This window comes from Colobus angolensis, unplaced genomic scaffold (assembly GCF_000951035.1).
Source record: "Colobus angolensis palliatus isolate OR3802 unplaced genomic scaffold, Cang.pa_1.0 Scaffold160, whole genome shotgun sequence".
Lineage (NCBI taxonomy): Eukaryota > Metazoa > Chordata > Mammalia > Primates > Cercopithecidae > Colobus > Colobus angolensis.
In genome coordinates this window covers 2,411,960-2,437,725 of record NW_012114711.1, presented here as the reverse complement: position 1 = coordinate 2,437,725, position 25,766 = coordinate 2,411,960, and the positions used below count along the sequence as shown (strand labels likewise).

The window sequence follows — 25,766 nt, the reverse complement described above, 5'->3', positions numbered from 1 at the left end:
CAGTATTATATGTATTAATGTATCTCCAGGTAAACACCAGAGTGACATATTTCATGTTAAATTGACTGGTCTTATACTTAAGTGACCAGGGAAGGAATGTAGCTAGAGGCAGAATGTCATTCATCACATATTACTTTTTAGAAGCAGAGTTTCAGGACTTCATTTTTTAAATTTATAGCTTTGATTGGTAAAATTTCTTGGCTTTTGAATTAAAAAAAATTCATATTCCTAGTATTCACTTAGAATTGTTAATAGAAAGCCCACTGGCCAAATCGTTTGGCATAATGTGCTTGTGATTTACACAGGAGGTTGTGAAAGGTTTTGTAAAGTCTAGCTTGTTTGAATAGATCAAATTATCATTTTTATTACAGCTTTTTATTTATCATAGTACATAAAATGATTTTGAGAAATCTCCAAAGAATGCTGACTTGATATGGATTTTGCTTTGATATAATTAACATTTATTGCAAATGCAGATTTTTATGATAAGTAAACTCTAATAGTATTATAGTAGATTTTTTAACTGTATTGAGAATGCATAAATCACATTATTCTCAAATATTTTCAGTCAGAATGATAAATACGTACATATATATATAAACATAGCCATGGAGGCAATAAATGAAAAGTCAGTGTAGCTCTTCTCTCTAAGACATAAAAGTTATGTTTCATTCCATCTCAAAGAGAAAGTCTATAAACAAAGATAGGTGCTACAAATTTCTGCATACCTCTCATGTCAGTGTACAACTATTAAATGCAGATTTGATTTTTTTCTATGTCTTCAAGGGTCTGAATCTTCGTAAAAAGTAATCAATCACTAATTTATTTGTTTGGGGGTTGTAGTTTGATTCCTCTTTTAGAATACCTCAACATTATATTGATCTTATAATCGTATTAAATACAATCTGATTCTTCTTTAGACTTTCCAATTACAGCCTTTCTTTACTTTTTTTTTTTTCTGTCTCTGTTCATCTGTTTGTTGTTGTTGTTGTTGTTGTTTTAGAAAATTCTAGCCAAAGCACTTAGCACTATACCTGGCATATAATAAACACTTGATCATTGTTAGCTATCATCATTATTTATGTTAATTTCCTATTGCCAATATAACAAATTACTACAAACTTAGTGGCTTTAAACCAGCAGTCCCCAAACTTTTTGGCACCAGGGATCTGTTTTGTGGAAGAATTTTTTTTCCGTGGACTGGTGTGGGTGTCGGGGAGAGTTTGGGGATTATTCAAGCATGTTACATTTATCTATTGGGTACTTTATTTCTGTTATTATTACATTGTAATATATAATGAAATAATTCTACAACTCACTATAATGTAGAATCAGTAGGAGCCCTGAGCTTGTCTTCCTGCAACTAGATGGCCCCATCTGGGGCTGATGGGAGACAGTGACAGATCATCAGGCATTAGATTGTCATAAGGAGCACACAACCCAGATCCCTCCTATGTGCAGTTCACGGTAGGGTTTGTGCTGCTATGAGAATCTAATGCTGCTGCTGATCTGACAGGAGGCAGAGCTCGGGAGGTAACGTGAGCAATGGGGAGCAGCTGTAAATACAGATGAAGCTTTGCTTGCTTGCTCACTGCTCACCTCCTGCTGTGTGGCCCGGTTCCTAACAGGCCACAGACCAGTACTGGTCCATGAACCAGGGGGTTAGGCGCCCCTACTTTAAACAACACACGTTTGTTCCCTTACAGTTCTGTAGATTAGAAGTCCAACACAAGTCTCATTGGGCTAACATCAAGGTGTCAGCAGGGCTTTATTCCTTGGGGCTATAGGGGAGAATCCATTTCCTTCCCTTTTGCAGCAGCTTCTAGAGACTGCCCATGTTCCTTTGCTCTTGGTCACTAGCAAGTGATTATATGGCTCAGGTCTCTGTTTGTGTAGTCATACCTCCTTCTCTGACTCTCCTGCCCCTCTCTTTCCCTTCTAAGGACCCCAGTGATTACAGTGGACCTACCTTAATTCCCAGCAAGATTTATCTAATTTAATCACCTTTGCCATGTACATTACTTCCCTATTGCTCTTGAAACAAATTACTACAACACAAATTTATTCTCTTACAGTTCTGGAGGTCCAAAGTCCAAAATCAATTTCACTTGGCCAAAAATCAAGAAATTGACAGGCCTGTGTTGCATATGGAGTTTCAAGGGGACAATCTGTTTTTCTGCCTTTTCTGGCTTCTAGTGGCCACCTGCACTCCTTAAGTCATGGTCTCTTTCTCCATCTTCAAACCAAGAGCACAGCATATTGAAATGTTATTCTGTGACTACGACACCTGGTTCTGTGGTCACGTTTCCTTTTCCCTTACTGTGACCCTCCTACCTCTCTCTTACAAGGACTCTTGGGTTTACATTAGGCCCATCTGGATAATCCAAGTTTGTTCCTGTCAAATAATCTTTAACTTAATCATGTCTGTGGATTCCCCCTTGTCATGTCAAGTAACATATTTTCAGGTTTCAGGAATTAGAATGTAGACTTTTTCTGGGGACAGTTATTCTGCCTACCCCACCAGTATTAGGCCGAGACTCTCTCTTAAGCTTACCTTTGAATCTCCCAGCCACTCATTGAACACTTGTGTCTAGATCCTCTGTCTGAGTCTCAAAGACTATTTTTACTATACCTTTTTCTAGCCCCAGAGTGGCTTCTCCTAGTTTTCCTATTTCTTCCATTTTTCCAAGCTCAAAACCTTAGAGTTAGTTTTTCTTCATTGTTCGTCAAGGATCTTTACTCTCTTGATTTTCTGGGGTTGTGTTTGGGAGAATTGGTGAAGGAAGATCATTGGATTATTCATTTACATATTATTTCAATAGGTAGACCATTGTGCTTTTAATATAAAATTATGCATACTGTGCTGCTGAGATACAAAGAGAAAGGGAGTGTTTATAAAACCATTTTTTAAAATGGCTTTCAATATTATGAAGTATATAGGATGTGTATTTTCTGGACAGTTTTATTCGGATCACTGAAATTTTGCATTGGGTGGTTGTTTAAGAATGTAAGCCCAGTGTAATTCAAGGGATATTAGTATACCACTCTGAGATAGACCTCCTAATTTGCCCAGTTACACTAATTCCTAAACAAAGAATGCAAAAATCCTAACTTCTGCAAAAGAGAAGCTTCTTGCCATTTGTTTTCAAATTTTATATGAAGGTTTATGGCTGCACAGCATTTTGACCAATGGAGAAGGTGAAATATTTTCTTCTTTGTTGGTGAAATTTGTAAATGGCGAATTTTCTTCAGTGGGGATCTCAGAGTAGCCTCACACTGTTTTTCTCTGGGATACTGTCTTGCCTTCACTTGTCTGGAGGACAGGTACCAAGAATCAATCAGGAGTCAGTTTGCATATTTGAAGAATGGGAGTGACATGAGGGGATTATCTCGATGGAAACTGGGAAGAGGGACAGTTTTCCCTAGGAAAGGAAGTCAAAGAAAATGGGCATTCTCTCAGAATTCAAGGGGGAGGAGCAATTTTAAATGCAGAGTAGAGACTGTTACTCAATTTCAGAAACCCCATGTTCAGATTCCCTGAGACACATACACCAAGATGGGACTAAAGGATCAGACTTATTGAAAAATACTGGAGAAGTGTCCGTAAAGGAAAAAAGGTGAAGGAGCGGAAATGGGCAGAGAGCCTCAGACTGCAAGTCAGGTCCCATGTCGGTGAACAAAGACTGGGGAGAAAAACTTGTTTAGGAAGAGTGTCAGACTACAGCACAGTTCTGAGGATGCTGTAACAGTGAAAATGGGGAATGAAGCTGTGAAAATGTTGAGTCAAAGTTGCCCATTAGAGAAATCCTTCATGGGGCAGGAAGGAGCCAGCATTAGCACCTCCACCCAGTTCAGTACTAGGAGCAGCACAGGGAGCTGTGTGGCCACAGTCCTCCTGGGGTAGCAAGTAGAGGCCATCAGTCAACTGTATTCTGTGCCACAGGTTCTCTTGAAGTGAAACCTAAGGAGGAACCTCCATGTCTACACCAGTCTACACCTTGATTTGTACATATCTACTTCATGCTCATTTTGGGAGCAGCATTAAAATGATTTTAATTTTGGCTTCCTTCCTTCTACCAATCAGTTATTGTGTCATACAGGCAAAGCCACCACACTATCTCTATAACAATATAATAATGTTTTAAGTATCAATAATATTAACCTTTGGATTAAAATACACATTATAAAGGGAGTTATGCAAATATTTTGAGTTGAACATTTTCAATCAGAATTATATTTGTGATTTTTTTCCAAGTGTTGCATGGAGTTATTGTTCATACATTCTCATTACTGTATAATATTATCTTACATGAATTCACCAGATTTTAGGTTTTCTGACTCTGAATCGGACTTCTTTTTATAAACCTTTGTTTTAGTATAAACTGGGTTAATAGGATTGACTTTTTATCCCTAATGCCCTGCTAAGGCCTACTGTGTTGGAGAGCAGTTGATATCTGGCTGGATAAAAGGGAGAAGGACAACCTTGTTAGTTTCATGTGTAGAACACTTTGGAAAGCAGAGAAAGATTGCTTTCCCTCCTTTACTGCAAAGTGAGGTTGCAGGAGTTGGGGAATGTTGGGGTGGAAATGGATGCTTAAGAGCAACAGGAAGACCCTGAAGGGCTCTTGCTACTACAGCTGCCAGTTTTAACAACTGCAGAGCAAATTCAACTTACCTTGCTAGTATTATTTTCCTCTATGGTTTATTCAATACTATTGCAAGAGAAAAGCATCATCAGGGTAGGCATGAGAATAACCATAGGGTTAATGTTTGAGATACATTTGTGTCATACAACCCAATAAGTGATTTTAGAGCTCACAACTTACCACATGACTGACTGAAATTTCATGAACCATTATACCAATATGACAGCATGATTTAAAGATCAGTGTGAGGTTAAAACCAGTGTTTCTGGATGTCTGTGTAATTTGCAGTTGGCTTGCTACTTTTTGGAAACATCAAGCATTTGCATTTGCATTGTGATTGGGAATCAGTCATCATGTTTTATTTCTTCTAGGTCCTTAGCACGTTCTCTTCTCTTCTGGCCTTTTCCCATGTTCTTCACTCTACTTGGAGTGCTTTTATCCCTTCTTGTTGGGGTGTTCTTCTGTCCTTGAAGGCCTGTTCTTCAGCCATGAAAGAATGGCACCTTTCCTTCCTCTGAAACTCATGGGAGCTCTCATCTAACCCTTCTCCTTATCTCATTGTTATTTGCATATTGATTTACTATTCCCTTTACCAAAAAGAAAGACCTTCACCATTGGAATTATCTCTTAAATATATTTGAACTTGTTATTCATTAAATTTATTTTGATTCCGTGTTTTCCAAAAGTTTTTTTTTTTTTTAAAAAAACTCTTGGGAAAGCACTACAGTAATGAATCAATACAGTAGAGTTAATGCAACTAAGAGATAATAGGGCTCAGGAAAGCAGGAAGCCAATAAACCAACCACGGTAACTGTGCTTAAATCTCAGCTTGGCGCTGAACAACCTGGGCCTCCAGAACAAAGCGGCGTATTATTATCTAGTCCTCATTATTACACACACACACAAAAAAAGAACAATGGTTCATTTGCAGAAAGTTGATTCACCTTGGCCATAAAGTTCAAGAAAACTCTCATACTGTACTTTACATAGATGTTAGTCAGTAGCATAATTGTATCCTTAACTAACTGAATGAATCTTTATTGAGGACCTACTAAATGCCTTTGGGTGTTTCATTTTGCTAATTTGGAGGAGGGAGAAGGGCAGGTGAAATAAAAACTAACATCTCTTGTTTAGCAAGTGATAAGAGAACAGACAAGTAAGTAGAATGTTACATACTGATAAGTGCTTTAGTTGAAATAAGCTTAGAATTACTCTGTATAGGAGCATCAACCCAGAGAAGGAGGATTAAGGAAGAGTTCGCTTGAGGAGGTGATTGCTGATGTTGGAACCAAGCTTTGAAAACCATTTGAAGGTTATCTCAAAGATTGCAGTTGGTGTTGAAAGTCAGAAAGCCAAAGACAGGACAGAGACAACAGGAGTTGTAGGCCCCAGAAGCAGCATGTGCAAAAGACTCAGGGACCAAAGAGAGCATGGGGATTCTCAGAGGCTAAGGTTTTGAGCAGGAACTTAACCATGAAGGACCTCAACCATGAAGGACCTCATATTCAGGTTAAGCAATTTTGCATTATGCCTGAGAGGTTAAAGAACTTTGCAAAGTTTGATGTCAGGAATTGACATGATTAGATTGTTAATTTTGAAATATCATGCTACAGGCAGGATGGAGATGTGAATTAAAACTGAGCAAGACCAGAGAAGCTTGTTAGAAGGTGTCTGAAGCAGAGATATGATGACAGTAAATGCCCCGCCAGGATGCTAATCAACGGTATCCTCCATAATAATAAAGAATACATGGAGAGTTATTTCACTTAACTGCTTCTCCTCATGGCCTGCAACAAAAACACTCAGCACTACTTGGAAGTAAAGTTGATGTTTGTATAGATACATTAAGGACACAATGGAAAACTGTCCTTGATGGAATTTCTTTCTCTCTTCAACAATTTTATTAGAACTGTCATATGCTTGGATCTTCAATGAATACCCATCGTTTGTTGAAGAAGATAGTCGGAGATTTGTGTCTCAGGAGACAGGACACCTCTACATATCTAAGGTGGAGCCGTCGGATGTGGGAAATTACACATGTGTGGTGACAAGTATGGTGACAAATGCCCGAGTGCTGGGCTCTCCAACTCCTTTGGTGCTACGTTCTGATGGTAATGAAACTTCTCCAAGTGCAATTCTGAGTGCAAATGGTGCTGAGGCTGCAAACAAAAGCAATTGGGAAAATGTATAAAGTACATCGAGAAGAATTATCACTTCATGTTTTTTGGCACAAAGATTATTTTATGAGTATAATTACAAAAATGATTTGATAAATCATACGTCCTTATGCATAATTCTTACCCAGGGCAAGCTTCATAATTTGCAGGGACCAGTGCAAAATAAAAATAAGTGGCCCCTTGTTCAGAAGTCATTAAGAATTTTAAGACAGCAATGGCAAACTATTAAACCAAGCATGAGACCCTTCTGAGCCCAGGGCTCAGGTTGACTCCCATGAAGTCACCTATCCTGACCTTTGCCAGCTTGAGGTTTTTAAAGCTCTGGATATTTTGCTATAGGCTAAAAAGCATCACTAAAAAAACCATTAAAGAAAAAAATCTGTTTCATCAACACCTTGATGGCTGTTTAAGGGGAGTCTATGAGCTGCCGAGGAAGCAGATCCATAAGCCTGGGTAGTTGACCCACTTACACAAAACCATATCTGCTACAGCATAATGCTGTGATCACAAAGCATTGAAGCACTTTTTCCAGTCAGCTATAATTGAATTTGACCCTTCCCATTTATTAAGTCATTGTTTCTTAACTCCAGAGAGCCATTTAATAAGTTTAAGATTGGTATCTCTGCTACCAGGGTATCATTAAGTAAATTCCCTGCCATAATTTTTGTTCTTTAGGGAAATTTCAGGAAGCAATAATATATTATATATTTCAGTTTGACTAGCAATGTCAAAATTGAATACACAATTTCCAAGCCTCCCATTTTGTGTAATGTAAAAGACTTAGTGGTTTTCTTGGAACTGCTCTGTACGTGGTAACCTATGAATCAGCAAATCCAAAGTTCTTAAATGTTTATTAATATTGCATGTTTGACCCAAGTTAGTTCAGGTTTTTTAAAGCTCTGGATATTTTGTTATAGGCTAAAAAGCACCACTAAAAAAATCATTAAAGAAAAAAATCTGTTTCATCAACAACTTGATGGCTGTTTAAAAGGGAATCTGAGCTGCATAGACTAAATTTTATTTAATTGAAATCACTAGAAGACCTGGTTCAAAATGGAGCAAAAGAAAGTTTTATTTAAGGAAAACGAGGCAATTCCAAAGGAAATGTTGAAATGATTAACTTTATATTGTGGATTTATAGGTGTGATGGGTGAATATGAACCTAAAATAGAAGTTCAGTTTCCAGAAACTCTTCCAGCAGCAAAAGGTTCGACTGTGAAATTGGAATGTTTTGCCCTTGGAAAGTAAGTTTTATAACATTTACTCCTATGTGCTGAAATATTAGGTTGCTATAAGAAATCAGGATGGTTTTTGAAAGACTCTTCTTTTTTATTTTCTAAAATTTACTTTCATTTTGAGGCAAAGGAAAAATAAAATGCAGGGGAAATGCATATATAAAATTTAGTTTGAAACTTTAATATTTAAAGTCGATTTGAAGAGAATTACTCTGCCTGCCTAATTTCATAAAATAAATTGGTGGATTTTTTTTTTCCTTATTCATTTGCTGTAATCTAATATAGTGGGTCTGTATTAGGCTTTTTTCTCGAAATCATGAATTGACTCAAGAAAAATGAAGGGTATTTTATTAAAATATCAACTTAAAGACTTAAGTTAAATCCTTTTATCCGGTTTATATAATTGACCGTTGGAAGTGGTTTTCTGCATTTAAAATCCTGTGCCTTCTTGTTCCATCTTAAAAGCTTTATTTTCTCAAGTCGAAAAGGCTTCCAGACAACAGCAAACAAACTTGACAATTTTCTTCTTAGTCCCATACCTCAGATTAATTGGAGAAGAAGTGATGGACTGCCATTTTCCAGCAAAATTAAATTAAGGAAGTTCAATGGTGTGCTTGAAATCCCCAACTTCCAACAGGAAGATGCAGGTTCCTATGAATGCATTGCTGAGAATTCACGAGGAAAAAATGTTGCTAGAGGGCGTCTCACTTACTATGGTGAGCATCTGCTTTGGACAAATTGGAGTTTTAGCTTTTACTTTCTCATCTATAAAATATTGTTGTTTAGGGGTGAGAGATTATAGCAGAATCCCAATGTTCAACTTGTTGATTAAACATTTTGTTCAACATTTTGTTAACTGTTGATAAACATTTATCATAGGGGGGTATTAAAAAGAAATAAATTTTTGTAATGAAGTTGAATGTATACTCATTTTGCATTTTAAGGTGATTCATGCAAAGATGAAATGTTTCATATTTTTTTCCTAAGAATAACCTCTCACACACTTAAACACATTGGAGAGAGATCTCTCTTCTGTCTGTCTTCTCCTCTAGAAAACAGGTTTTGTATCTTTTTTGTTACCTCTAGTAAAGAGAAAAAAAAAATCTGCCCTTTGGGAAAAGTTGAAATTACTGTATTAAACAAACCACATGAACTCTGGCTCCTGTTGAGTTCTTCAGTGTTACTCTATCCCTTCCAAAAATGTATCTGTACTCTGTTTGCCGCCTTTAATTTCTAATCACTTTTTTTTTTATGTACTGCTCAATTTGGGTAAGGAAATAATAATAATGTCACCTTTATTTAGACAAATTGGGTTGCCTTTATATGAAATTTGTTTTCAAACCTCTTATTTTAAGAAAACTGAGTTTTTGATGAAAACATGGCTTAGAAAGAATAAATATATAATTTTACAAAATGGACTTATAAAATATATGGAGACATATATATTCAGCTCAGTGAATATATATTTGCCCTTTAATAATTAGAAACATTGTAAAACTAGTGGGAATTGACCACTCTTGTGAAAGGTAAATTGCATTATTTCTATTTATTTTAGAAACTGGAAATTGAAACATCTTGCAATACATCCTTGGATAGCATATGTGCATGTTGCAAGGAAGAAAAGTTTGCAAATGGAAATATTGAAATTATAGGTCTTAGGATCCCTCCTGCCTTGAAAAATATGAAGTCTACCAGTGCATTACTTCTGGCATGATTAACACTTGTTATTATATTGTAAGATTTTAGGATCTGTCAGAAACAAAATGGAGGCATTGTTTGGTAGCATCTGTCATTCTGTTTTGTAACTCTCCCATCTGGTTGCATGATTAGTTTAGAATGTATAGCACAGAACTTACCCAGGTTTCAAGGTCTTTGGGTTCCTAGGATTCTATGGAAATAGGTGAGCAAGCACTTAACCCATGTGGCTATCCAGCTCTAAGGCCCTGACAAAGCCAAGTAAGCATTTCTCATACTCTAGCTTAGTTCCTTCTTTCTGCGCAACCACCATGTGATCTAGGATAAGAAGATGACCATTATGGGAACACACAGGATATTCCAACTGTATTAATGTTTCAGTAAAAATATTTTTAGCTGTATATAACAGAAACCCTGTATACATAATAAACAATTGTATGCTTCATATGATAAGGAAATCCAAAGCTAAATTGTCATTTAATTACCTTATCGGGCCACAACCCAGTTTCTTTGTGATCAGTTTTTCTGCCCTTGTCTATTTTTTTTTCCTTTTTCTGCATGTTAGTTTCCATTATGATCACAAAATGGCTGCCAGCAGTGACTAGCATATCAGTTGTTACTCATCCTTCCTTTCTCCGAAATATCTAGAAGTCCCCTGCTCAAACCTCACTGGCTACATTTTCATTCCTAAACCAGTCACTGCCAAGGAGAAATTAGATTAGACAATTAAGTGCTTCACTTGGAACAGAGAAAAATGTCATGTTTCTACAGACGATGTGAGGTGATGGAAGACTGGACAATTGAATGAACAATTGGGGTTATTTTAGGAATAAGGAAGAGAGGAAATGAATGCACAATAGAAAACCAACAGTGTCTGCTGTACTTAGTAAAAGAGGTAGACTATTGCTTTAGTCCATTGTGTAGGTAATATGATACATACCTAAAATATAAATCAGAAATTAATGCCATAAAGCATTTCATGAAAGTTGCCTTGCAATTTCTGTTTAACATTAGTATATTAAGTAGATGCCATGCAGTTCTCTGGTTATCTGCTCTAATATTTCATGTGAAAAATAGTCTATAGAATGTTTGCATCTCATATGATGGAATAAGGAGAGAAATCAGAATTGATGTGGCAGTTATGATTTCAGGATTTTTTAGTCCAGCAAATTATCCTCCCGTTTGGGGAAGAAGAGTATTACTATGGGAAGTTTGTGGGATTTTTTTTTTTTTTTTTTTTTAGAAACTTGGGTCTCTATAAGAGGCTGATGTGTGAGTCTGTTCACAGTCATATTCCCTCTCAGGCTGATCATTCCTGAAAGAAAAAGAAAATGTGTTTTAATATAGAGGGAAGTGATTTGGTACTGAACTACACTTCATACTGAGCAAGTTGTATGTATATACACATACACACAAAAGAGAAAAGTTAGACCTATACATTTTCTGTAAAAGCTAAATAGCCACAGTTTCATTTCAATTTCATTTATAAAAAAAGCAATTTTATGAGCTAGAAATGGAAAGACAAATCTTCCCATGGTTGCAATTAAATGGAAATAGATAAACTGTTTCTCCATATGGAGGATGCAAATGTGAATCCCACAGTACACATCACATACATAATGCAATGTGAAACCAGTAAGACATCTCACCTCCCAGTTTTGGATTTAAAACACAAGCTGAGACTTGGCTGGATATACTGCGTATAGTAAGTGACTTTCATTGTAAGTAGTACAATGCTTTCATCTGTAAAATGAATTTTCCAAATACCCTCTAAAGCATAAGTTGAAAATGATAAATCCACTTGATGGAACTTATTTGCATACATAATTTAAAGTTGCGTCAGTTACTTCTTTTTCTGGCAAAAAATCACATGACTCAAGTTGAACCAACTTATCCATCTTTTCCTGCTTTGATCTTAATTCACTCAGAGGTTCTTAAGATACTCACTGGTTTGTATTTAATAAAGTTATTTCTAACTTGTGGAAAATATTTTTTCCTCAGCTATAGAAGTTTCTCTCCTATGGATGTTAATTTTTAGTTCATAATTAAGAACAATGTATGCTGTTATTCACTTATTAAGTTATCATCAGTTGTGATCTCATGATTCAAAGCTACACTTGGAAAGCAAAATCAGTTTTGTGTACCTATATTACTGTCTACTAATAGATGTCTAAATAATATAATACAGTGCTCAGAATTTTGATAATAGAGAAAGCATATAATTAATTTGCCTTAGGAAATAACAGATTACAACATCCATCCTCAAATGTAGAAATGTTTCATACATTCACTGAGTAGATACTTAGTGAATGAAATATAATTCTAGCCTCTGTTCTCACTTCAATCTGTTACTCATAGTCATGTCCATTTCTGTTAATCCAGATAAGATAATAAAATAATAAATACACTTTATTTGCCGGGTGTTTTAAAATTTATTTTCTTCTTTTTCTTTCATTGAAGCAAAGCCCCATTGGGTTCAACTCATAAAGGATGTGGAAACAGCCGTGGAGGACAGTCTTTATTGGGAATGTAGGGCGAGTGGCAAGCCCAAGCCCTCCTACCGATGGCTGAAAAATGGAGCAGCCTTAGTGCTAGAGGTAAGGTAACATGGATCGAAAATGGATTTAGAGGCCTGGTAAATCCACCATTTCCTCACTTTGTGTTTAGTAGATGCTTTCTTTAGTCCCTAGTACCAAAATAAACTGTTGAGTTTACATACTTTCCTTTACTTCTAAGCAGTGGTAGAGGAGGAAAAATATCAAATCAAGTACCCAGTCTGCCAGTGAGGAGAGCGTTTCAGCATGGCATTTCACTGGGAAAGAGTCCTGGTGTGAATTTAGTCTGTAAAGTAATCTACTGTTTTTTGGTATTGAAATTAGAGAAGGCCTTACTTTAATCAAATTTAGGATATAATTTCCTTTTCCTGTTTGACAACTTGGTGTGGCCTCTGGAGAATGAATGTATCTATTACTTGGTTACCTTGTTACATAAGTACTTATTTTCTCCATCACTCTCATTCTCAAGCCATGTAATTTTTGCCCTTTTTTTGTATACTAAGTCAATTATGTTCTTTCAATTTCCATACCTAACCTTTCATACTACCTAGAAACTCTGGTAAATATATGTGTTTCCCAGAAACCTTTCTAATCCACAGATTTTATAATGTTTTTAACTTGCATGATTTGAAAAAACATAGTAAAAACATTTCCAACTGATGGGATAAAAATCAACCTCATAAAACATTTTTTAAAGTCACGGTACATTTTTAAGAAACTTTAACTGTAGGGGAAAAAGTAAAATGGTTTCATATTTTACCTCTTGCTTTGTTATCTATTTTATGGTATACTTTTGGACTGAAGGATGTTAATTCGTACTTCTACTGTGTGACTATTATGTAAATTAGTCTTTCACATTTAAAATAAGGAAAAGGTTAAATTTCAAGCCAGCCTGTCTAATATTCTCAGAAAAATGTAGGAAGTTTGTGTATGAGTGAAATGATAGTTCATTTTTATTCTAAAGTGATACGTTTGTTTATATGAAAGACATTTTTATTATCATCTAGGAGAGAATACAGATAGAAAACGGTGCCCTTACAATATCAAACCTAAGTGTGACTGATTCTGGCATGTTCCAATGCATAGCAGAAAACAAACATGGCCTTGTCTATTCCAGTGCTGAGCTCAAAGTTGTTGGTAAGACTGATTTTCTCTGTTCTCCTCTTAATTTTTTGTCTTAAATCCTTGATTGTTTCCAGAAGCAGTAATGTTTACTTTTCACATTAGGTTCTTACATCTAATAATATCTACAGTATTACAGCATGATCATTCAGTTTCTAATCAAGGCATACCTTTTAACAGTTTCTAAGGAAAAGCAGCAATTATGGCCAGAATTGAGGACCAAGGGTTAAGTAAATCTACAGTAGGAATCAAATATTGGCATAAGATATCCTTATCCACCTCCAGTATTACCAACTAAGCAAAGCCTTTTAGGAGAATAAGTGATTTTGCTGTTCTCTGTTGCCGGTCCCTAATAGCAAATACCAAAATCTGAGTCAATCATATTTGATTCAAAAAGAGTTGCCTTTGCCTTTAGTGACTCTGTTAGAAGCGTGACACATTGGGCACATTGAGGCTTTCATTGTCCAAGGTCCACTGCTTGAAATCATAGATGATCTTCTTCTTGTACTTTAGGTATAGGAGAAAAAGAAAATTTTCTGTCATGTTTAAAGCAATTGTCCAGAAGAACATTTACATTGCAAATGATTGAAAATCCAAGCAAAACGCCATAGCATAGTATAGCATAGCACAAATGAATGGAAGGAAGGGAGGAAGGGAGGAGGAACAGGAGGGCTTGTTCATCTGTCCATGTTATTAAAATGGAGGATTTGGATTTCAGCATAATTTGGTCCAGCGTTCAAATATCATCACCATTATCAGGTTCTATATGATGTTTCCCAACAAATTGAATTTATTACCACAGTCATTCCAGTGGAAGAAAGACGACTGTCTTAATTGCTCAAAGGGAAGTCAAAGTGTTGCATGCCATTGGCCCCATATAGCCTGATTTGGGTTAATACTTGTTTCTGAACCAATCCATATGGTCAGCAAGTGATAAGGCCCTGCATGATTTAAGTCAGTGTTTCTCAACCAGGGACAATTTTGCCCTGAGGGAAATTTAGAAATGTCTGGAGATATTTTTGGTTGGTGTGGGAGGTAGAGGACCAGTATGTGGTATTCGCATCTTGTGGCTGAAGGACAGATAGGCTGCTAAATATCCTACAGTGCACAAAGTAGCTTCTCACAAAAAATAATTATCCAGCCCAAAATGTTATATGTCAAGAGTGATTGAAAAACCCTGGTTTAATGGGAAGTAACTCTCTCATCTCTAGTGCCTGGCAGTTAGAAATGTATCATCTGTACCAGGAGGACTGATGCCTGGAGGGATGATCAACTGAAAATCTGGCTGCTGTTATCCATGACAGAGAAGTAGTATATTATGACAAAAAGAGGGAGGAGTTTGCATATAAGTCTTAACTTGAAAGACTGCAATTCTATTGTAATAAATTAACCTAATGAGCCGTAGTTTATCAGTCTTTAAATTGGGTGGAACCCTACTCAATGTACTGTGTGGGATTGTTGTGTGTGAAAAAATACAAGGTGCGTAAACAAAAGATTGTATTCAAATATAAACAAGTTTCTGTTTTAACAAAAGTCACTCTTTTAGGATTTTAATTTTTAAGGCCAGCAACCTCTGGATGCCATGTTTTCTTCACCACAATCAAATATATAATTACATAATATGATTCACTCTAAGATTTCCACTGATCAAATAAATAAATTATATTCACTGGGATTTGCCAAAAGACACAGCGTTAGCTATTTGGGAAATGCACTAGGTTTTTAACGTTTTTCACATTTACAGTAAAAGGAAGAGTGATTTTTTTAAATTAACATACCCTTTCATTCAAATGATACAATATTATGTATCTTAAATGTTCAAATGCTGTTTCAGGATTAACATCCCATGAATTATTAGCAAATGTAGTATTTTCTGCACATTATTATATTTCATGCAATATTATAGCATTTAAAATAATATGTGCATAATATTATGTTTTCCCAGTTTGGAAGTTCAACCTAACAGTTTGAACATTTTATCATAGCACTTGATACATGCATATGTATGAGAATATTAATGCAGTGCTTAGCCTCTGTTCTCAAAGCTTTTGCTGAGCTTTGTTGAATGCTAGGGACTGTACTAAGTGCTATGTCCTAAAGGTTAGCAAGAGAGACAACCCCATTCCTGTCTTCGTGGAGCTAACATTTAAAAACATTCTATACCAAATGTTTTCCTTCTATTTAATAAACGCATGACTGAGCTACTTTAAATCTTCACCATAAACTAAAAATTTCTGTATAAACTAATTGTCTCATGATTTAGACTTGCTAGAAAACATAATAGCATGAATTATCCTGTGTGTGGCACACAGTAAGCCAAGTAAATCAAGCACCGACACCCCGAATGTAAAGAAAACTTTTAAAACTGTAAAAATGGGCCTTTAAAATTGACAAGAAATTTTGTAAATGATCCACTTCTCCTTCTCTCCTTTCTCACTTCTCAGCTTCTGCTCCGGATTTTTCAAAGAATCCAATGAAGAAGTTGGTTCAGGTGCAGGTGGGCAGCCTGGTCAGCTTGGATTGTAAACCCAGAGCCTCCCCAAGGGCACGCTCTTCCTGGAAGAAGGGGGACGTGAGCGTGCAGGAGCATGAAAGGTATTCTGATGTCCAGAAAAGTGGTCATTTACTTTCCTCTCACTTTCCATGCTGATGTCAACATAGGTTTTAAATATGAAATGAAACAAAATAGCATTTCAGTAGCATGTGAGATCTTTAAGAATTAAAATAGTGGTATTTTTGTTCTTTGATACCTTTGTAAGAGTATTCAGTTTTTTGAAATCTAAACACAGAAAATATATCTAAGTTCTTCCCACGCAGAATACTTCCTTTTAACAAGAATTTTCTTCCTGAATCACTGGGAAGACTCAATCAGAATGATGAAGGAATGTCAGTCCCAGAAGCAGACCCACATCCCAGGACAAAGAAGAGAAGGATATATAATAACAGCACATGCCAAAGAAATACAAATATTGCTGTTATCCTGTACTCAAATAGTTTTGCACTACTGGTATTTAGTTTAAGCAAAGGCATCCCTGGTTTCCTGGTTATAATTATAACATTGAGATGAAGAAGCAGGATGAGCTTAGTGAAAAGCACAGATTCTGGAGCTAGACCACCTGGTTTCAAATCTTCATTTTTGCCTTTACTTGCTCAGTGCTGTGACCTAATCTTACTGTGCCTCATTCCCTTATTTGTTAGTGGGAATGATAACAGTTCATGCCTAATGTCAAGAATTGTTATGTGGATGAAGTATATAAATATTAATAAAGCACTTAGGTAAACACCTGCCAGAAAGTAAGCATATGTATTGGTTATTACTGCTGCTTATCTATTATAAATTTACTATTTATTTATTTGTTATTTATTATTACAATTTATTGAGTATTTATTGCCAGGGATTATGCTCAGAGCTTGTGATAAGCAGAATAATTGGCCCCAAAGCATCCCTCTCCTTATCCTGGAAAACTGTTACTATGTTATATTACATGGCAAAAGGTAATTAAATTTGCAGGTAGAATTAAGGATGGAACTGAAGTCATATCAGTTGACTTTAAAATAAGGAGATTATCCTGGAGTATCTGGGTGGGCCCAAAGTAGTCACCTGAGCCCTTAAGAGAGGAAGAGGAAGGTGGAAGGATTGGTCAGAGAGCTGTCATAATCACAGAAGGGGCAGGAGAGACCTGAAGTCTGAGAAAGACCCTGATGAGTGTCGCTGGCTGTGAAGATGGGGGAAGGGGCCATCAGTAAAGAAAACAGGGACTTCAGTTCCATGACCACAAGAGGCTGAATTCCACCAGCAACCTGAATGAGCACAAAATGATTCCAGATTCAGAAGGAACACAGCCCTTCTGAATCTTGATTTTAGCACAGTGAGGCATATACTGGACTTCTGACCTCCAGAACTGTAAGAGAACCAATTGATGTTGTTTTAGCCATCAGGTTTATGGTCATTTATAACAGCAGTAGGAAACTTAACACAGAACACTGCGTGAATTATCACCTTGAAATATTTCTGCAGGTAATGAGAAAATGGAAACTTAGTGGAATTAATTTGTCTGAAGTCACATAGCCAGGATTGGGAGCCATTCTGTTTGACTCTAGGACATAACCACTAAGCTTTATCAGAGCTACTGGGAGCCCAGAATCTTTGAGGTGGTCTCAGCCATTGAAGTCATAGAGTCCAAATTATTACTTTGGAAATGAAAGGAAAACAAACAAACAATAAAACCTTAGGCCAAGAAATGTGGATTTGCTTTTCTAAAATCACAGCATCAGATGGCACATGACCAGGTTGAACGGCTTTTAGATTATAGGACCAAAGGTATATTTAGACAAGTTGGTTACAACAGCACAATCTGTAGTTCCTCCAGTATTTAACCAAAGATACCTTCATTAAAAGGCAGACACAGCAGGATGACAAGATAAAATTGTGAACTGAGTGGTTTGACACAATCCAGCCAAATGCTAGGCTGCACAGAATAGATTTCTGGAACAGGAGGTTAATTAGTGATTTGCAGTTTAATTTTGTAAGCCAGTTTAAACAACTATGGGCTTATGGCACAAACTAGTTAATTTTGGCTATGCTGGAAGTTAACTCTTCATATGGAACTGCTGACATTTTTGTTTTCAAAAATTTTTTAATTGATTCAATAATATACATGAATTAAATAGAGATTATTTCCCGTGGACATCAATGCTTTGTACAATACTAAATCAACTTGTCGCACAGTAGCAAATATAGTAGGTAGAGGCTTTTAATCTTAATTTTTAAAGGGGATCAAAGGATTAAGAGATTTAGCTAGAGATACACAAGGAGAGATTTATATCCACATTGTATAGTGATGGTGCTGGTAAAAATGTATAAGTTCCAGGATCTAACCTGGAATTTCTGATTTAGCCACTTAATACTTTAACCTATACTCAATACAAGTACAGATTTGTGGCACAAGCTATTTAATTTTGACTATGCTGGAAGTTAACTCTTCCTTTATAACTGCTGACATTTTTGTGTTCAAAGATTTTTTAACACAATTTAGTGTCATTAGATCAGCTATGTAATACCTCTGAACCTTCGTTTCCTCTTCCATAATATAGAGATAATATATCCTTCCTTACATAGTCACCGTAAAATCAGGATTTAGCCTGATATTTGTACATATACATATACTGATCTCTAAGAATGAGATCATGTTGTAAATAAAATTTTGAAAGTAAAAGTGGCTGAAAAAGAATTTTTTTGTTTGTTGGTTGGCTGTTCATTGGTTAGTTAGTCACTGTGAAGGCTGACAATCAAGGCTACTTGGACTCTCCATTCAAAAGGAATGCAGGCGCTGCTGTCTTGCTGTCCCATCACTCTCAACTCGTGAAACAAAACCACTGTTTTAGCGCCAGCCTCCCAGTGACATCCCAGGCAACATCAAGGAGAAAGGAAGAAGTAAGAATGCACTTCCTTCTGTTTAAGAGTCTTCCCAGAAGTCCTATACAACACTCTTCCTTATACCATACTAATCAGAAATTCATTCCCTGGTCACATTTAACTCCAAGAGAAACTGAGAAATACAGGTGGTTTTGTTTTTGTTTTTGTTATTGCTTTTGTTTGTTTTCTGGATGGGAATGCACCCAATAAAAAAATTGAAAGTGTGTTTTTAAGGAGAGAAAGGAAAATAATTGCTAACCCAGCAGTGTCTCATGGTAATAATAGTTAGTTCTCTCTCCCTTTCAAGCCTCCTGACACTCTGCTTTGTATTTCTAATATCTCCCCTACAGATCATAAGCTTTCGTATATGAAGATACCTGTAAAAAGAGGGAACATATTTAAAAGAGGGTCCATAGTGTTCCAATCCTCCTTAGATCTGTGGTTTGAATTTTGTTTTTATCATTTTGAACAGCAAAAATCACTGATGAGCCAGGGCCTTGATACTTAGGGAGAAGCCTGCTAGAAGCAATTATGGAACAAGTTGCGGACTTGAATCTCCTCCAAGTCCATGGGAAATCAGAGTGGCCACAGCCATTACTTGGTAATGAAAGCCCCGGATCTTTCCCTCTTGACTTGGTCTGCAGGCTTCAGCCAAATCAGAAAAACATGTTAAATGGTAGATTTATTGTGGTTGTTAGATCATGGACTGTTACAACTTTTAAAATGCGGATTCAATCTTATTTGAAGGAGAAATGAATTCATTGGTGCATTCAAGCATATAAGACAATTTTTTGTTGGGATATTTGTGACAAAATTTGAAATGTATTTGATTTTTAGTTTTTTTAAGAGGCTAATTTAGACTTGTCGATGAATAAGAAACTTACGATAAAGATGAAAGCTTTCTCTAGCCTAACCTAAAGGCCACTGGCAGCAAATACATTTTGATTAAGCTAATATACTGTATATGTGTCATTCAAGGTCTAAATCAGAAAACAAACAAAGGATTAAATAATTTTCTTAAGCACTGAATAAACTGAGGCTGGGTAGTGGCTCATCCCTGTAACCCCAGCACTTTGGGAGGCCAAGGTGGGTGGATCACCTGAGGTCAGGAGTTCGAGACCAGCCCAACCAACATGGAGAAACACTGCCTCTACTAAAAATACAAAATTAGCTGGACGTGATGTTACATGCCTATAATCCCAGCTACTTGGGAGGCTTGAACCTGGGAGGCAGAGGTTACGTTGAGCCGAGATCGTGCCACTGCACTCCAGCCTGGGCAACAAGAGGGAAACTCCTCCTTCCAAAAAAAAAAGGATTGGATAAACTGATAAATGTGCCTTCTATGTAAATCATATACTAATATGTTTGAATAATCGACCAGGCGCGGTGGCTCATGCCGGTAATCGCAGCGCTTTGGGAGGCTGAGGAGGGTGGATCACGAGGTCAGGAGATGATGACCATTCTGGCTAACACAGTGAAACCCCACCTCTACTAAGAAATACAAAAAAAATTAGCTGGACATGGTGGCGGGTACCTGTAGTCCCAGCTACTCAGGATGCTGAGGCGGGAGAATGATGTGAACCTGGGAGGCAGACCTTGCAGTGAGCCGAGACTCCAGTCTGGGCAACAGAGTGACACTCCGCCTCAAAATATCAGCACAATAACAGCTTTGCGATTATGAATCAGCGGTGATAATGTGGATCTAAATCAGTGAGGCACCTAAATTACAGAATTGCTTTGAAGAAATGAGAGTTGTTTCTTTCAAGGATGGAGAGCATTTCAAGCTAGAGCAGTAAATGTATTACTGCCCAACAGTGGTCTTCAAAAAGCTGCTCTGAGTAGATAACAAAGGCTTATCCTGCAAAAAGTGATTCCTGGGCTCTCACAATTAAGTTCACGTTTGAAAATACCTTGAGTACCTACTATATGCTAGGCACTAAGTATTTGTTATTCATCAGATAAGTCTATGCCATTGTTTTTAGCTTTTCAGGGTACACAGACAGGTAACAGGACAGGTACAATAAAACTCAATTGGCAAAGTACAGGATGTTCAGGGATCACCTGGGAAGGCTCTCTTTCCAAATTAGGGATCAGGGCAAGCTCCCTGGAGAGGGTGGTATCTGCAGCAGGACTTGAAAGATGACCGGGGTTTTTGTTGGAGAAAAGTGTTCCAGGCAGAAGGGACAGCATGTGCAAAGGTACAGAGGCCAGTCATGGTTTGGGTACTGTCTTATTTCATTCAGGCTGCTATAACAAAATACTAGATTGGGTAATTTATAAATAATGGAAGTTTATTGCTTACAGTTCTGGAGGCTGGGAAGTCTAAGAACAAGGCACCAGTCTGGTGAGGGCTCACTCTCTGCTGCATCAATGGGGCCTTGTTGCTGCATCCTCATATGGTAGAAGGAGCAAGACAGCTCCATTCAACCTCTTTTGCAAGGGTACTGACCTTATGCCCCTATGTCTGAATCATTTCCCAAAGCCCCCTCTTCTTAATACCATCACAATGAGCATGAGGTTTCACCATGGATTTTGGAGGGACATATTCAGATCATAGCAGGTACTTGATTAACTTATTTTTCAGTGGACCTCCATTTTAAGGTGCCATGACAGAGAATGGGCAGAGAATTGGGCAGTAGAAGTAAGTAGGGGTCTTACTGTCAATGACAGTGTACCTGAATTAAGGAGTTTGGGGTCTATTCCACAAGCAGTGGGAGGCAACAAAATAAAATCAAAGGAGAAGACATGCAGGATTAAATTTCTGTTTAAAAAAGAGGACCAGCAGGGTGTAGTGGCTCACGCTTGTAATCGCAGCACTTTGGGAGGCCAAGGCAAGTGGATCACCTGAGGCCAGGAGTTTGAAATCAGCCTGGCCAACATGGTGAAACCCCATCTCTACTAAAAACACAAAAATTAGCTGGGCATGGTGGCACACTTCTGTAATCACAGTTACTGGAGAGACTGAGGCATGAGAATTGCTTGAACCCAGGAGGTGGATGTTGCAGTGAACTGAGACCTTGCCACTGCACTCCAGCCTGGGCAACAGAGCGAGAACCTGTCTCAAAACAAACAAGAAAAAAAAAACCCACTGGTACCAGCAGATGGGTTGAAGTGGTACCAAGACTGAAGGCAAGATCCCTCATTAGCAGCAATCCACCAATCTGAGCAAAAGAGTATTACAGCCTGAACTAAAGAAATGACAGTGGGAATGAAGGGAAGCCTTGAGGAGTTTGAGAAAATGTTCCGTCAACAAGACCTGTTGATTAGAGGCATGATTTGAAGAGAAGACAGGAGTCAAGGATAAATCCTAGATTTCCGGGTTAGGAATCAGGGAGCATGGCAGACCCATTCAGTGTGACAGGGAACCTTATAGAAATGGCAGAAATGAGGGCAAATAGGATAAGTTCAGTTTGGGATTGGTTAAGTTTGAAGTACCTGCTGAAAAACCAGCTGGATGTATCTGTGCATACAAAGGTTAACTGAATCTGGAACTTAGGAGAAAGACTCAGGTTATAGAATAGCAATTTATGTGTCATGAGCTTGGAGATGGTAGCTGAGCCATTGTAGTGGATACAATTTTCTAGGAAGCGTAGATGCCATTAAATGGTAGAGGCTGTACAGCCTGCCTCTGAAACTCTTGTACATACAAGTTATGAGTAGAGAGAACTGTGTTACAGTCTCAGTTAGTGATTTAGTGATTGATTTATTAAGTAAGTGTCAAGTCACCTGGTGCTCAACTATTCTAAACATCATAATTACTGGCATTCAGTATTGAGTAAAGGTTTTTCTTTTTCTTATTTTGACTTTTTTTGTTTGTTATATATTGGTATTATCCAATCCAATATTGGGTAAAGTTATTCTGCTTTTTTTCTCCCTGCAGCAAGAAACATTTTTGAATAAACAAAAATTTCCTGCCCTTTTCCAGTATTCAATAGTATTTCACCAGGTGTCAATGTTTTTTGCTGTTTCATTCATTCATTCACTTAAATCCACCTATTTCCAGAAAAGACAAATCAAAACTGTATGTTTTGTCTCTTTTAAGGAAACTAACAATGAAAAAGACCCTTGAGAATGTGAACAGGCATGGTTTGTGAGAAAGAGCCAGTTGGCATATTTTAAAAATTGTTTAACTTATCTCTATCACTTAGTGGTATTTAAAACATAGTAGCTAATTAGTTTTTTAAATGGAGTCCTTCATTTGAATGCTATTGCTTATAATAGTAAATATTTTATTGTAATAACCCCAGTCAGAAGAAAGTAAAAGAATGGCTCATTGCTTCTAATTAATACATTAAAATTATTTCAGATGTTTTATGCAACATTTAATACTATCAAAAATTAAATGCCTTTTAGAGAAAGAGTAAAGTTTTTTTTTTTTTCCAAACTTGAATAACTATAATCTGGGCAATGTTTTTCAAAGGTATTACCCAATCTTAATGTATTTCCTGCACATAGATAAAAGCTGGCATTAAAATGCAGTAAGCATTATATGCTCTATTATTCAATTTATATGACATTTTTGAAAAAGGAGCAGTTTTAGAGAAAAAAATAGTGATCACTGCATGCCAGAGGCTGGGAGTGGGTATAGAGGTTGACTCTCGGGGACATAGAAGGATTTTTGGGGTGAGGGACCTGCTGTAGCCCATGATTGTGAGAGATGACATGACTACAGTCATCTGTTAAAATGCACAGAACTATGCATCTGAAAAAGGTGTTGCCGGGACCAGCTTGGTCGGGGAGACACTAACCCTGCAGCGCTAGAGGAATTAAAGACACATACACAGAAACATAGAGGTATGAAGTGGGAAATATCAGGGGTCTCACAGCCTTCAGAGCTGAGAGCCCCGAACAGAGATTTACCAACGTATTCGTTAACAGCAAACCAGTCATTAGCATTGTTGCTGTAGATATATGATTAACTAAAAGTATCCCTTATGGGAAACGAAGGGATGGGCGGAATTAAAGGAATAGGTTGGGCTAGTTAACTGCAGCAGGAGCATGTCCCTAAGGCACAGATCGCTCATGCTATTGTTTGTGGCTTAAGAATGCCTTTAAGCGGTTTTTCCCCCTGGGCAGGCCAGGTGTTCCTTGCCCTCATACCCTTAAACCCACAACCTTCCATCTTGGCCGTTAGGGCCATTATGAACATGTTACAGTGCTGCAGAGATTTTGTTTATGGCCAGTTTTGGGACCAGTTTATGGCCAGATCTTGGGGAGCCTACTCCCAACAAGGCGTATCATACTGTATTTAAATTATGCCTTAATTGTAAAAGCTATATGCAGTTTTACATTCATCTCCACCCTGATCAGGTAGTTCCATATAGGAGTTTAAAAGCTCAAGAAATGCTCTTAACTGATCACCTTTGCCTTATGAAATACAGAGTCATGTGATGATGGTATTTACAAACAGAATCTAAACTTTTGCAAATAACCAGGATGATTCTTTCAGAGCCAAGACCTCTTAGCATTTCTGTCATTGCCACTCCTAGTGGCCACAGCCTCACTTTGATAAAGATGTGTCTAGAAATGCGGTCACTATCCAACAGATCTGTTTTAGGTGGCACTTCCCCTTGGCTCAAGCTTTTAAATGAAGAACAGGGATTCCTTTGCCAAAGGAATGTGTCTGTCTCCATCTCTTCCCCCTTCCCTTATACTACCTGGCTCCTCTCCTCACAGTGTAGTCCACTTTTCTTCATACTGTTCAAAATGCTGCTCCCATCTCTCTCAGCCTTCCACTGTCCCCTTCATCCAAAAAGCCTGACTTTATTTTAATCTTCCCCTTCATCCGTGGTCTACCCATCAAAACAGTTGTTCCCTCACAACTGCCAGGTAGGTGTGCAAGCTCAGTGAGTTTCAGTGAATCTACCCTCAGATACAGAGCTGAGATCTCAGTGAGTCTTTGGCTCCTGTATCTTACTTTAATCTCTAACTGTTGAACCTTGAAGCACAGGGAGAATTTTATTTCATATGTGGATGCCATCACTTTTAACAACCAGATAGATTGATGTCCCCGCCTCCTGCCTGGAAGGAAGGTACTCCATGTTGTTTACTAATTTATCATATTGCTATTTTTCACTGGGTATTATGTCCATCTCTGGGAATACATAGATGAATAAGAGACATCAAGGAGCCATCAAAAAGCCCACAGTCTGTTGAGAATGTGGATAACTAAACCATCATTTACAGTGGAATAGACTATATGATTAAGGTGACCATGGAAGTTTTTCTAGAAACTGGGACATTTTAGAAGGGAAAGGGGGCACTGTTAGTAATGACCTCCAAGACAACACACGTAAACTAGGATTGGCTGAGCATACTGGACATTGCCATCCTGCCTCTAGTTAAGGTGTTTATAGAGACTGTTGCCAACTGGTCTTTTAAACCAGTAAGAATCACAGAGAAGAGATGCTGTCTCAGCCCTGGGAAGCAGAAGAGCAGCTCCATGAGTGCAGACATCTCAAAGGAAGGGATGTAAAATGCAGCAAAGCAAAAGAGTGGGGAACATGCTGTCCAAACAGAAAGGATTGCACAGGCAAGAAGCAAAACTGGGTATTTATTCCTTTATTCCAGTTGTGTCAGTGGCAAAGTTCACATATGATCATGAAAATAAGAAAACCCGACTTGAGTTCTTTCACAGATGGAAAACCATTCCTCTTCTTCAAAGGAGGTGAACATTGGAGGTAGATCTCTTCTCTTAAAGGGATGATTGAGATGTCTGGGTAAATAAGCAAGAGTTCTAGACAGTAGAGAGCAGCTGTCTTCCTGACCTGGCTTCCCCAACCCATACCTCCATTTCTCATATGCTTTCAGCTGGAAAAAGAAAAGGAATGAGGTCCTTTGCCAATAACCCCCATACTCTGTGAGAAGATTAAGCTGATTTCAGAGCAAAGATAATCAGGAGATGAGTCAATGAAATCCCA

General features: G+C 37.5%; 1 protein-coding gene across 1 annotated transcript in view; it reads left to right on the top strand.

Annotated features, from left to right (window-relative positions):
• Positions 1 to 25,766, top strand: part of CNTN3 (contactin 3 (plasmacytoma associated)) — a 256,281-nt gene that overhangs the window by 140,021 nt on the left and 90,494 nt on the right. The window contains exons 5-10 of the mRNA XM_011937219.1: positions 6,554 to 6,757; positions 7,965 to 8,067; positions 8,590 to 8,774; positions 12,214 to 12,350; positions 13,316 to 13,445; positions 15,875 to 16,025. Coding sequence (XP_011792609.1) covers positions 6,554 to 6,757; positions 7,965 to 8,067; positions 8,590 to 8,774; positions 12,214 to 12,350; positions 13,316 to 13,445; positions 15,875 to 16,025 — 910 coding nt within the window. The remainder of the gene's footprint in view (positions 1 to 6,553; positions 6,758 to 7,964; positions 8,068 to 8,589; positions 8,775 to 12,213; positions 12,351 to 13,315; positions 13,446 to 15,874; positions 16,026 to 25,766) is intronic.